General features: G+C 37.1%; 1 protein-coding gene across 3 annotated transcripts in view; it reads left to right on the top strand.

Moving 5' to 3' along the window:
* MMS22L (MMS22 like, DNA repair protein) overlaps nucleotides 1-14,880 on the top strand; it is a 156,041-nt gene that overhangs the window by 90,026 nt on the left and 51,135 nt on the right. For all 3 annotated transcript variants that reach the window (XR_014017158.1, XR_014017159.1, XM_081250416.1), the window contains exon 15: nucleotides 10,148-10,341. Coding sequence is in view for 1 of the 3 variants with exons in the window: in XM_081250416.1 (XP_081106542.1) it covers nucleotides 10,148-10,341 (194 nt within the window). In the remaining 2 variants the exon portion in view is untranslated. The remainder of the gene's footprint in view (nucleotides 1-10,147; nucleotides 10,342-14,880) is intronic.

The following is a 14,880-nucleotide window of genomic DNA, read 5'->3' as shown; positions in this document are numbered from 1 at the left end:
CACTCTGTTGGTCAGAGTAGTCACAGATCTCCCAGATGCAAGAAGTGCCAAAGAATTTGTGGCCCTGTTTTGAAACTACCACAGTATTCTGTGAATGGTGGAAGAGCCAGAGTGAGTGAGTGAACGAGTGAGAGAGAGAGAGAGAGAGGGAAAAATAAGAGGAGGAAGAAGATTGAAAATTGAGGTGTGTTTAATATCACCAGTAATTATTGGCTCTCGTGTTGCTAAGTTTGATTGTTGATGTGTGTTCCATAATGAAGGCATTTTCCATAAATATTCTGTTCACATTATTACCTATACAGACATACCTCATAGATATTGTGGGTTTGGTTCCAGACCACCACAATAAAGTGGATATAGAAATAAAGTGAGTCACGTGAATTTTTTGGTTTTTCAGTGCAACTAAAAGTTATGTTTATAGTATACTGCAGTCTATTGTGTGCAATAATAGCATTATGTCTTAAAAATAATGTACATACCTTTATTAAAAAAATACTTTATTGCTAAAAATGCTAACCATCATCTGACAATGCAGTTGCAACAAACTTCCAGTTTGTAAAATAATGCAGTATCTGCAAAGTGCAGTAAGTGAGGTATGCTGTTATTGCAAATAAATATATTCTGATTTCCTCCTTCAGCCACCAGTTCATAAGGTTCCCCTCCTCCTTTTTCTCATATGAGAATTCTATACATAACAACATTTTAGATAAGATCTAATGCATGTATGCTTGCTCAATTATACATATCTACTTACAGTTAAAGGGGAAGAGAACCATATTTGAAATCCCAAAAGACCAGTATAACTTTATTTTTTAAATTTTTTTAACATCTTTATTGGAGTATAATTGCTTTACAATGGTGTGTTAGTTTCTGTTTTATGACCAAGTGAATCAGCTATACATATATTTATATCTCCATATCTCCTCCCTCTTGCGTCTCCCTCCCATCCTCCCTAAAGACCAGTATTACTTTAGATAGTTTATCAAAGATGTGTACATTTTATTGTGAGACTTCTTACAGAGAGGATCTTATCTCTGAGTGCCTCTAACATAAAGGACAGAGATCCTGGATCAAAACTAATGATCTTACCCACCCGGTATTCTGGTAGCCGTCTAACTTGGAAACTGCCCTACTTTATACTGAGCCCTTATTCTCTCCCTGTCTTACTTTCATCTATTACCTTGTACCCACATACTTGCTATTAAATTTGGAGGATGAGTTCCTGGAAATAAAGGCCCTAACTGAATATAAGCAGTACAGGGTTATTCTAGCATTAGCCCTCTGGAAATGAGTTGTCATGGTCAGGTGATGAATGCTTTTGTCCCTAAGGCATGACATCCATCTGCATATAGTTTCTCGCAGTTTTAATGTCAAAGGACTTCAACCAAGCCTTAATGTGGTCTTTACCCTCAACCATTTCCTTGAAGGCATCTTGAGGTGCTGTAAAACTTCAGTCTTAATATCCAGCATGATACTGTTTCTTTGAGCCTTCGTACTAAGTTTAGGACTATTACTTGTTGATGATTGGCTAAACTGTTCCCCCAAACACAGAATAAATCTCAGAAACAGACCATTAAAAAAAAAAAACTCAACTTAAGATAGTGCAGTAAGTAGTGCACGCATTTGCTAAGGGCATTTGCACTACATTGTGCTAATAATGTGAATGGTTATAGGTCGGGTTCAATTTTATTAAATTAGAGCATAAGATAACATTCAAACATCGGCAGAAAATATAAAAAGGTTGTTGTGATGAATGGCTATTTGTACAGTTAAACAGTGAACGACGTGGCTTTGAACTGTCCAGGTGCACTTACACGTGGATATTTTTCAATAATAAATACTACAGTACTACAGTCCATGGTTGGTTGAATCCTTGGATGTGGAGGAACTGCAGTTTTGGAGGACCAACTCTAAATTATATGTAGATAAACCCCAGTATTTTTCAAGGATTAACTGTATATGTACCAAGTCGTACATACACATATTTAAGAGGTTGGGTTTTTTAATAAAAATATTTCAAAGACAAATAATATTGTAACATTGCCCTGTGCAGTTACACAGGGTGTTTAAATGCATGTATGTCTAAGGTAGTGCTTATAAGCTCCAGGTTATATTGGGAACATTTATGGGAAGATATACGTTGGGTATGTAGGTTGGTTTTGTCTCTGTTAATTCTCTCTGCCTTAAAGAATTGTTTACTTGTAGCTCTAACTTTTTAGATGGCATGGCCCTCCATGGCTTGGTCTCCATCAGTACTCTAGTTTCATTTTCCATCATTCTGCCCCTTGACCTTTCATCTTCTGGTAATACTAAATTGTTTATGAATGTTGTAAATTGTTTGTGAGTCCCTTCATATACCATGAAATTTCATGTCACTGTGCTTTACTCATGTTACTACAACTTCCTGAAACTTTTTGTATTATTTTTCAGTTAACTAAAACTTCAGTTAACTAACTAACTTTCATAATCTGATAATGATGTGTTTACTCTATGAAGCCCTCATCAAACCCCTAGTTGGACCAAATGTTCCCTTTGTGTACATTATAATACTCTGTAGATACCTCTGTCTCCTCACTTTATTGTACGTTCTTTGAGAGCAAGGACCATATTTGATAGCATCTAATACAGTACCTCGTGTAATTAATAGACATTAAAATGAGCTGAGCTACTGGGCACAGTGATTCCTTAGTCTGAATGTACTCTTGGACTCTAGGTCTAGATTTCCAAAAACTTTTGGGATTTTGTTACTTAAATTTTCTGTTTTCAAATCAAAATATACTCTCCTTGTGTAGTAATTAACTGTCCCTCCTAACTTTGTTTCCCTCTCCCAAAACTTAGCAATAACATAGATGGCTCCTTCCTCTCCTTCACAAAATGCCAAATAATTACCGTTAGCTTTCTTTTTTCTTCGTAAAGTAGCTCAAATTGCACATTAACTCATACCTAGATGTTTATAGAAGCTTCATAATCGGTCTCTCCTGTCTCTAGTCAGTTTTTATTCTAACCCATTGTGTTTGCCATTACCAGATTAATCTTTCCCAAAGCACTGTTTTCATTATATCACTCCTCAGTTCAAAATCCTTCAGTGGTTCCTTACTACCTTCAGAATGAGGTCTAGATTTTTGTTTTTTTTAATAGCAGGCTGTACCTTAATTATTTCTGTACCTCTGGCATCTCATACAGTGACTGGCATTGAGTAACTTCCTGTGAAGTGAATGAGGAGAATATGTGACTGAACAAATACAGCCCTATTTTCTATTCTAAAATTTTTTGCCTTCTAATGCTATTATAAAAGTTCTCTATTATAGTCAGAGTGGTTACTTTTTTTTCCTTCCCCAAACACCTTGCTTTTTCATTTGTTCCTTTTAAGATGTAAATTATGTTACTCTTCTGCTTTTGTGGCTTGTTATCCTTTGATTTTATCTAAAGTTCTTATCATGGTTTACTAGACCCTACGTGATCTGGAGCCCAGCTACCTCTTTGAATTCATCTGCTATTCCTTCTATCACCCTTTGTGCTTCAGCCAACTGCCCTCCTAATTGTTGTTCTTGAGCCCATGAAACCATCAACCTAGGCACCTATGCACTGCTGTTTCTTCTCCTTGGAATTCTCTCCCCGCCTATATCCATGTGGTTCTCCCCCTTACTCATTTAAGTCTTTGCTCAGATGTCACCTTATGAGAAGGTGTTTCCTGATCATCCTAGTTGAAATATTAGCCGTCATTACTCATTATCCCTGTACCTTGATTTCTTTTTATCCATAAAGTTCACTACAACCTGAGTTGTTCCACATCTGTGTTTGTTTAATTATCTGTCTCTTTTTAAAATGTAAGCTCCAGAAGGGTAGAGGCTTTGTTGTGTTAACTTTGTATCTCTTAGAACATGTCTAATATGTATTGAATTAGAGAGTAAATGTATGGAATTTATATGCCTTTGTGCTTTTAATTTCCTCTTTTTCACCTTTTTTGTCCTTAACCTGTCCTCTGAGAATCAATTTCCATGCCCATTTGATTCTGCTGCACTCAATGATCTTTATTTTCTAAATTAGTATAAACCTGTACTTTGTTTTACACTTAAGCCTACAGAGTAGAGGAATGATTATCAACCTCCTCTAGTACAGAATTACAAATAGTCTTGCTACTCAGTGTGGTTCATGGGCTACTTGTTCCGGGACCATTTCCTCATCTGTTGCAAGAATCAAATAGGACATATTCAATAAATGGAGTATCTATTACTGTTAACCAGAAAATCAAAGATTGTTAATTGAGAATAATGTGTCAGCCCTATTCTGTGTGTTTGACTTTAATTAACTAATTTAATCCTATAGGTATTATTATTGTTCCCACTTTGTAGACAAGAAAAGCCTGGAAGGTAACTGCTTGAAGTATTGTCCATGGGCTTGCAAAATCGGCCTACTAGAAATGTAGATTCTCAGGCCCCTCCCCAGACCCACTGAGTGAGAATTTTTTTTAAGTAATATACTTAGGTGCCAAACTTGAAGATGCAGTAGGATCTTCAGTGAGGCCAGAACTTTAGTATTTCTAGAAAGCTCTACAGATGATTTTGATGATAGTCAAGATTGATAACTACTGAAGTAGATCCTTGTTATTAGTGTACCATAAAATGCAGTGAAATGTCACTGAAACACTTAAGTCATTTGAGACCCATAATCATCTACAAATATAAGACTAATACAATTATGAGGGTAATTCCTAAAAACAATCACTTTTTATTGATATATTTTCATGCTGTACCCTATTTTTGGGATGGGGCAAACTACCTTACCTTAAGTACTTCATCAGTGTTATTCTATAAAACCATAAGGCGGTATTGATATAAGCATGCTTGGTTTGCTAGGCTCAACACTGGATTCCTGATTTATTCTCTTTCCTCAGTCTTAAAAATTAACTCAATTGTGGACCACAGGAAAAATTTAAATGATCATATGTCCTTGACCTTTAGAATCCCTGTAGAATAGTCTACACTCCCCAGAAGTGTTAAACTTTGAATGTGTGTGCATGTGGTGTGCCACCAGGATTGGATGTTATACTACTTTGTAACAGCCTCTTTTAGGAGCTTAGCATATGAATGAATGAATGAATGAATATAGCAGTATGACGTTTAAGACATGTATTACTTATTTGGGTAGTAAAATGATATTTGAGTTGCCTGGTAGCTTGACTGCCTGGCTTCAAAGTTTGGCTCTGCTGCTTACTAACAGTATGACCCAATCAAATGATTTAGCCTTTCTGTATTTAGGTTTCTTGTCTACAAAATGTGGGAAATAATAGTATGTACAGGATTAAATTAGTTAATAAAAGTCAAAAACTTAGAATTGGGCAGGCACATATATTCTCAATAAACAGTCTTTGATTCTCTGGCCATAATAATAATTATTCCATTTATTGAATATGTCTTATTAAGAATTCTTACAGCAGTTGGGGAAATGGCCATGCAACTAGTAGTTGAGAGAGTAGGATTTATACTCTGGTGTGTCTGTCTCTAAAGCCCATGTGTTTCTAGATAATGCTCTATTGCATCTATGAACGTGGTTATTAGGAATTAGAATCAGTAGCAATGAGACTAAAGTAAATATTATCTTGCCTTATAGTCTACAAATGGTTTTTACCTAAGTGGTGTGATTTGAAACTTTAGCAGCTCTGTGGAGGATAGTAGGGTATTATTCCCATTTAACAGATGAAAAAACTAAGTCTGTTTTCCAGGGTCACAAGCTGGCTCTCTCCTAGACAAGTTCATTTGGATAATTTTCCGTACCTCTTGAGGAGCCTTTTTAATGCCTTAATGGTGCATTATATGTGACCAGAAGCATCATTGCCAGTACTGGGCTTTTTATTTGTTATAATCCCTCAATAGTCAAAATAGCCAGTAAACTCCTTGCCTGGATCTCATCAATTCACTCAGTTGTTACCACCCACTCATCTCCTCGTCCACATACACACAAATGCACTGAGGTGCCATTACAGGGAGGCACTGCTGGGTGTGCCTGAGCAGCTGCTTGCCAGCTTGGTTTCTGACTTATCACCTCTCCCTGAATACTGGGCATGTACAGAATTGGGGGTCAGAACTTAAGCTACTGTCATTTCCTAGTGAGGCTTTGAACAATTCTCTGTATGCCTGGAGTCTGTTTTTGTTTTGTTTTGTTTTTATTTTTTGAAGACAGGATTGGGTTGGATGATTTTTAAGATACCTTCCAGCTTTAAAACTTTGGGGGTTTTTTTGTTGGTTTTGTTTTCTGCTAATGTCATTACTTTGGTTATGTTATATTCTTTCTGGGTAGTAGAGCAGATTATAGCCCTATTTTATAGATGTGAATAAGAATGACAGGAAGATCAGAGAACCTAAGGGGTTTTTTTTAGTGAATTTAGCTGAAACTAAAAATGGTGGAGTATCCTGATTCCCATCCAGTTTTCCATTAGTTAGATCAATCAGGCATTTGGAATAATTACTCATAGTGGTTTAGAACAACTTTTTTTAACTTAGAACTTCCCATTATATTTTTTACTAATATAGATTGAAGAAAGTTGGCAGGTTTTGCAGTAGAACTAAAAAATGAATTCAGTTGTTAATTGTTGTTAATCCCTTGCTTTCTGTTAGCTCTTATCACTCACATTTATTATGTTATGCTTTTTCTATGTGGTGCAAGGTCCATCAATAGATGACTTTTCTTTAAATTTTGAGGCATAATATGTTAGAAATATTACATATGAAACTATGACTACCAGGAAAATGATGTACAGTATGTCATACCTTGTTCTATAGTTACCAGTTACAGGAGAAGCAAGGGCATACAAAGATGAGAAATAAAACCTAGATGTAGTAGTCTAATAAGCGTTCCCAGAACCCTTCCCAGGTTATTAGGGAGGAACAGTGCCTCAGAGACCAGGCTGGCAGATAGCTGCAGTCAGATACTGCAGGTTTCAGTGCCTCTTATGTGATAGATGCCTCAGTACATTTGTGTATCTGTGTGAGGGTGGGAAGGTTGGAGGCAAGATGGATAAGTGAATATGTGAAATCACAACAAGAAGTAACATGAAGATAAAAACAAGAAAACAAATCCTGGAAAGTGGGGCACAAGAGCAGTTGGATACAGGAATCAAGAAAGTGCTTGAACTTAATGAGGTAAGCCAAAAGAGGCAGGATACCAGAGCTAAAATAGAAGCGTATGAAAACCTGGATAACTAGGTATGTAAAAGTTTGGGTGTTTCCATAGTGTAGCAATAGGTTCCTAAACACTTTTTTTTTTTTCTTTTAATTTGGCTTCATCATGTCTTAGTTGCAGCACACGGGATCTTCGTTGCAGCATGCAGGATCTTTCGTTGTGGCACGCAGACTCAGTAGTTGCAGCACATGGGCTCTCTAGTTGTGATGTGCAGGCTCCAGAGCACATGGGCTCAGTAGTTGCAGCATGTGGGCTCTCTAGTTGTGGCCCGTGGGCTTAGTTGCCCCACAGCATGTGGGATCTTAGTTCCCCGACCAGAGATTGAATCTGCATCCCCGACATTGGAAAGCGAATTCTTAACCACTGGACCACCAGGGAAGTCCCCCCCTAAACACTTTTGAGGACATTATTTCATGTGATCTTCACAATAACCCTGTTGGGTGGATGATAAATGATTGTTCCTAATCTTAACTCTTTAGAAAACAAAAATTGGGAGATTATTCTTTTTTTTTTTCAAGGTCACACAGCTCACAGTAGCTTTGCTAATAACCAGCAGTTTTACCCAACACAAGTGTTACTTGTATTGCCTCAGTTTCCTCATTTATAAGATTTGAATAATAATTGTACCTACCACATGGGATGAGAAACAATGCTTACAAAATAACTAGCATGGTGCTTGGCACATGGTAAATACCAATAAATGCTAGATGTTGCTATTGTTTCTACTATAAGAGCTGCAATTTGAATAACTTGATGTTCAGCAGATTTTATTTTCTGCTATAATGTATTGCATCTTTTAGAACATAAGTGGGCTAGTTATCTGTATTTCCAAAATGATTTTAACCTATGTTAAGTTAGTCTTTTACTCAAAACATTTGCCCCTGCCTCTTCACAAGGCAAAGCTACATGTGGCTTGTCTAGCTTCTTTTCTTAGGCTTACTAAAATTTCTTCAACCCAAGTAGGGAGAGAAGAAAATTGATCAATATTTAAATCGCGTGTGTGTGTGCGCGCATGTGCGGGCATCTTAGCATATAAGGGTGTGTGTCTTAGTGTGTAAGGGAAAAGTATGGGCTTCAGAGTCAGATTTTGATTCAGATTATGGGGCCAGCTCTTCTTAGCCATGTGACCTTTGGGCATGTTATTATCATCTTCATCTATAAAGAGGATTAAATGATACCCATCTTACAGAATTGTTCTGATTTTTAGTTAAAGAATTTCTGGCATCATAAAGGATGATCAGAAATAATACCCCTTCCTGGGGAATAGATTTTAGTGAGTGAAGAAATGGCTTATTTTATTTAGAAATAGGAGTAAAATCCATCCTACCCAAATACAGTAAGTTATTTATTATCCTTTGAGACCCATGTACTTTGAAAAAGCTATAGATGGGTTTTACAAATGGTGGTATTATTTTACTTGGACTCCAGTGTCTTGAAATGTACCCATGAACTTTGCTTCATGGATGTAGGCAGATGAATTAGTTGCCAAATGGATTTTAGTGATTTGATATTCATCTTACTCAAAGCTAAAGGACCTGAAATAGTTCTTTAGTCACTAGTTAAAGTTGAAAGCATCTCAGGCAGGTTTTTACACAGAGAGAACATAGCAGATATTTGGTTAGTTTTTATGAGACTTGCTTACTATGATATTCTTTCCCCAGGCATTTGTACACCTGTTTTATTTTTCAGTACTTCAGGTAGCATTAAGTAGTATCTCATGATCATCTAAGAATTCCAATGTAGAGAGGCACAGAGTCCTAATGTTACATAATTTATACTTAAATTTTTTACTTTTGTGTAGTTATGGGAAAAGTACAAAGATGTGGTCTTGCAACCAGTTTGATCTTTTTGCGGAATTGCTTTAGTTACATGCACTAGTTAGTTCTGTATTTTATATAGTTATTTTGAGTGTCCACTTCCCTTAGATAAACTGATTTAAAACATCAGGAGTGTTGGAATTAATGTAATGTTTCCTTCTTTTTTAAAGTACTAGTCGTTTTTCTTAATGGAATACTACCATTATTGAAGGAAGCCTTCTGCCTTAGCTCCACTGGTTGGTTTTCACTGCTTCCTCTTTAATTGAAGAAAGCAAATCTAAGGATGGTATTCATGCATTTGTGTCTACTCTCAATTGAGATGGCAGTAATAAACAGAAACAGGAATAATATCACGGTTGCACATTTAGTTTTAAATAATATTACTAATTGCTGAGCATATTGCATAAATGCCTTCTATTCCAGATCACTAGAAAAATCTTTTAGTATATACCCCTCTTATGTTTCTTTTAAGGTCTAGAGATGTCTAAATTTTCAATAGGAAAAAAAGGTGAGTAAATGATGAATTGAAACTTGAGGCAGTATTGAATTCATGTTTTATGGATTTATGGAGAATAACTTTTTATTTTTTATTTTTTTCTACTATGTGAAAATGATTATGGATCTTTCTGGACCAGTGTACTGATAATAAGGTTGTATCTAGCACAGTTTTATATACTAGCTCAACACCTGTGTCTGCTCTAAACAAGGAAAGTATTTGTTTAAAATATCACGCATAAGCCATAAATACTCACTGTCTTCTTGGTACATCATGCCCTAAAGCTCAGAGAAGAAATGGTTTAAAATTTTGTTTTTATGTCTAGATTGTAAGTAAAATCACTTGTCATAGTGAGTTGCAAAATGCAAACCTTCTTTCTGAAGCTGCCTGTTTCTTATTTGGATCTGACATATTAAAAAAGCATATAATTAATGATTGACATTAGTAATTAACATTAACTTTATGCTGCTTAATATGCCATCATTCATCCATCAAATAACCAGAAATGCATAATGTCTTGGCATAAAGGTTTTAATTATATAAAACAGTTCTTCAGTTTTCATATGGTATAAATGTTAAAAGCCCATAATGTATTTAAAGAAAAATTTTTGTGAGTGTTTGTTGGGTGTTAGCTGTATTTTTATTTCTTTTTTAGGAGTATGCATCAACAATTGTGTCAGGAACTTCAGAGGGAGAATGTGGACCTCATTGTGCAGTCTTCATTGTCGGCTAAAGAGCGCCACCTTGCTGCAGTTGCCAGTGCACTATGGAGGCATTTCTTTTCATTTTTGAAGAGTCAGAGAATGTCACAGATAGTGCCTCTCTCACAACTCGCGGATGCAGCTGCAGGTCAGCGTTGTTAATTTGCTAATTAGTTTCTTATTTTGCAGACTCTGTCAGTTTTTTCTTCTGTCTGCTTGTTAACAAACTCTTATTTTATTATGGTGCAATAAATATTTTGTCAACCAGAAAGATGAAAAGAGTTACATATTTTAAAATTAGGAACCTTTAGCTTGTTTATTATTTTCCTCTTAGTAAAGGTAAAAATTAAGTGATCCTTTTCTAAAAACAAAAGATCATTTTTAACCTTAAAAATATTGAATGTACGTGAACTTTTCTCATGCATGAGTTATTTGGAAACTAAAGCAACATTTGATTTCTTCTAGTTCAAGTAGTTTATTTTCAAATTGTATGTTCAGATATCTAGTATAAGATGAAGTTGAATAAAGAGCAATAAAGGATATAGCGTGAATTCCACTTCAACATCAAGCAGATGAGCTCAGAATGACATGGAGTATAGAGAATGTTATTGTTCTGACTTCATTAGATTCCATTTTAGGTTGTAATTTTTACTTAATTTGATTATTAGCCTATGGGCATGTCCTTAGGCTTTAAGGGACTCTGAATCAGATGAAATTATAGGCAAGAATTTGAATATATGTGCATATATGCACTTTCCCAAAAAGAAGTCATTATCTTTCACAAAGGGATATTTTACCCAATGTATGTTAAGAAATACTGGAATAGAGAGAGATCAATATGGTGACTGCATGTATTTAAACGCAATTTATATGAAGGTATTTAATGTATTTAAATATTAACACTTTTGAAAACCTAAGATCTAAACCAAGGTTTATTTTACCCTGGTGTGAATGAGGAAAGCTGAGCTAAAAGCACTACAGAAAAGACTGCATGATATAAATTTTAAAAGACCTTGAATTCTGGTAACACTTCCATAATTAAGACTTTACAATGATACATAGATTGAAGAATTGTGACAGGGCAACGGTTTTCCAACCAGTGTAATGTCTATGAAAATAAATATTGATATTCAGTTTAACCAAAGCAGTCATTATTAGCCTATATGACTTCTTCCATTCATCATCCAAACTCCCACTTAGTTACCAAAAATTATATCATACAAGTTGAGTCAGTGCTGTCCTAGGCACTGAAAATAAACAGTATATAGATATAAAGCAAAATATCTGTGGGTTTTGGGTTCGTTTTGAAATAAAAACTTCATAGGAGAGAGAGAAATTTCCTGCATTAAAAAAAAGGTTATTGAATACCCACTTTTATTGCCATTGGGGATATACCAATGGGGAAAAAAAAGGACTGCAATTCCTTTTTTCATGTATAAGCTCCATGTTTTCATGGAGCTTATAGTCTAGTGGCGGGGAGAGAACATAAATAAATCAGTAGGTAAAATGTATAATATGTCAGATGGTGATAAGTGCTGTGGAGAAAAATTAAAATATAGAAAAGGATAGGGATAGGGAAAGCCAGAGGCAAGTTATAATTTTAAACAGAATTGTCAGGAAAACCTGTGTAAGTACCATTTGAGCAAAGACATGAAAGAGGTGAGATATGCAGCTATGCAGCTATGAGCTATGCAGAAGTCCAGAGGCAAGAGTGTGTCTGGTGTGTTTGAGGAACTACAGGAAGCCGTCAAAGCTCTTGTGGAATAAGAAAAGGAGTAAGAGTAGTCAGAGATGTGGTCAAGCAGTTATGGAGAACTACTTTGTGTTCTGCCTTGTACGTAGCTGTGAAGACTTTTGCTTTTACCCTGAGATTAGAAGCTGTTGGGAAGTCTTGAGCAGAGGAGTGATAGGATCCCTCTGGCTGCTGGCTGGAGAATAGACTATCGGGAGGTGGGGAGGCCATGTAGGGAACTATTGTAACAGCTCAGAGCTGGGCACCTTGGGCTACAGTGGTAGCAGAAGAAGTGGTGAGAAGTGGTCAGATTTCCAATCAGAAGGTAGAGCTGACAGAATTTTCTAAGTGGGTATGATATGGTAAGCAAAACAGATAAAGGGAGAACCCCTTGTTTGAGATGAGGAAGATTGTGGCAGGAGCAGATTTTGTGAGTGAAGACTAGGATTTTGATTTTGGACATCTTTTTTTATATGTCCATTAAAATCCAAGTAGGGATGTTGAGTTAGACCCCTGGATAATGAACCTAGGGTTCAGGGAAGAGGTCTGAGCTAGAGATTTAAATTTGGAAACTATGTATGTGTAAATAGTCTTTAAAGCTATGAACTGGATGAGACTACTAATAGAGTAAGTACCAGTAAAAAGAGAAGTTTGGGGGCTTCCCTGGTGGCGCAGTGGTTGAGAGTCCTCCTGCCGATGAAGGGGACACAGGTTCGTGCCCCGGTCTGGGAAGATCCCACATGCCGCAGAACGGCTGGGCCCGTGAGCCATGGCCACTGAGCCTGCGCTTCCGGAGCCTGTGCTCCGCAACGGGAGAGACCCGCGTACCGCAAAAAAAGAAGAAAAAAAAAGAGAAGTTTGGGGATAGGGCCCTAGGATATTCCCACGTTCAGACTTTTAGGATAAAGAGGAACCAAGAAAGGAGACTGCAAAGGAATACCAGTGAGGTGAGACGAAAACCAAGTAAGTATAGTGCCCTGGAAACCAAATGACAGAGCTTTTCAAGGAAGGAGCAGTTATCAACACTTCAAATGCAGTTAATGGGTCAAATAGGATGAGGCCTGAGAATCGGTCCTTGGATTTAGTAGGACGGAGGTCACTGGTGACCTTCAAGAGCAGTTTTGCTGTAGTGGGTAGAGACAAAGGCCTGATTGAAGATATCCAGGAGAAAATGTGAGAAGAGGAATCGCTGACTGGAAATGTAGTAAATTTTTTTGAGTATCACTGTCTAAGAGAAGTAGAAAAATGGGGATGTTAGCTGGAGAGGGAAATGGGGTCAGAGATTTTTTTCTAATAACATGAGAGAAATTTCAGCATATTTATAATGCTGACAGGAATGTTTAGGGGTGAGGAAAAACTTGATGTGGCAAGAGACTCATTTGTGTTTTAATGCCCAAGAGAAATGGGATCCCATAGAGGACTTGGCCTCCGATATCCTGTAGTAGCAGAAGAGAAGGCAGAGTAAATGGGCCCAGGTGGAGGTTGCTGGATAGATGTGGTGGTTCTCCTCTGACGTTTCTCATTTCTCTGCGACGTAGTAAGGTCATTAGCTGAAAGTGAAGATGGGGAGGAGATGCTGGCTTATGACGGAGCGAGGAAAGAAGGTATGCAGTAATCCTCTAGGAGAGTAAAAGACTGAATGGACTAGAGAAATGTGGTAGAAATGATGACCGACTCTAAGAGTCCACTTAAAGTTTGTAGTCATAAACTTGAAGTGAGATCAGTCAGCGTGGTTGTTCACCAGCCATTTATACTGTGTAGGTGTAGGTGCATGTGGGGAGAAGACCAAGGATGTAATTAAACAGATGGTGTTTTTTCCAGGCAAGTACAAAAAATCAAGTAAGAAGCAAGGGAGTTGATGGTATATGAAAGTCAGTATAATAATGGACCATGTAATCAAGCTGCCTAAAAAGGGGAAGGAAGGGGAAAACTTGTAGGAGCAATGAATTGTAGGTCCTGGTAGAATCAAAGGATTGTTGGATTTGGGAACCTAGAGGAGGAGAGTTGGAAAGGTAGTTTGATGCCAGAAAGAGGGGTCTTCAAAGTGGAAATTATGGTGAGATTGTACTTATGGGTAGTGCCAAGCTCTCTGTATCACCATGGGAGTGAATGGCTAAAGTAGAATGGAAGATAGACTCACTGAAGGAGAGGAGTTCAATGCCAGGAGACTGGAAGAAAAAATCATCAAGGACTATGACAGGAGTGCAGTTAGAAAGGATGATAATGAACTAAAATCTTCAAAGGGTGAGAGGAGGTGAAGGAGGAAACGGTAGACAAATGCAACAAGGAGAGTTAGTGCTGGTGATTTAATCTGATGACCTAAGACTCAAAGCCAAAGGGAGGGGAAAGGGTGAAAGGTATAGAAGCAGCCATGTGGACCAAGAAGTAAGTTCACCTTATGTGGGTCCCGTGTACAAGAGTGTGGGAGAATAAATAGCCACTATTTGAGAGAGCTGCATAAGAGGCAGTGCTTAAGAAGCAATTTATTGATAAACATATAGTGATATATTGCAAATTAAGTTGGGGAATCCCAGGAAATCACAAAATAAAGTACATTTGTTTACCATGGTGACCTAAGGAATTCTAGTTCCTAGGCTTTGTGAGTTCTGAGGGAAGTGGAGTATCACTGATTGATTGTAGGAGGTCACTTTTTACTAGAAGAGAATGTCCAGTGTCCAAGGTGAGGAAGGACTCTGTCTGTGGCAGGTGATGAGTAAATTAACTCAATTGGAGAAGAGTGGATGCTAGAAATAATTTTTGTAATGGGTCTTTTGAATGGGAGAGTCACATAAGCAGAGACATCAGGTGTAGAATTTGCCATTTGAGGGGGCCATTATAGATTCATCATGATGATGCTGAGACAGATTATTCTAGACCCTTTCTTGGAGATCCAGATGATCGCCACAGAAATTTCTTCGACAACATGAATTTAGTTCAGTTTTAGCTTTCTGTTGT

Source organism: Mesoplodon bidens (genome assembly GCF_964165515.1).
Source record: "Mesoplodon bidens genome assembly, chromosome: 12".
In the NCBI taxonomy this organism is placed as follows: Eukaryota; Metazoa; Chordata; class Mammalia; order Artiodactyla; family Ziphiidae; genus Mesoplodon; species Mesoplodon bidens.
This window is presented reverse-complemented; position numbering and strand designations above follow the sequence as displayed.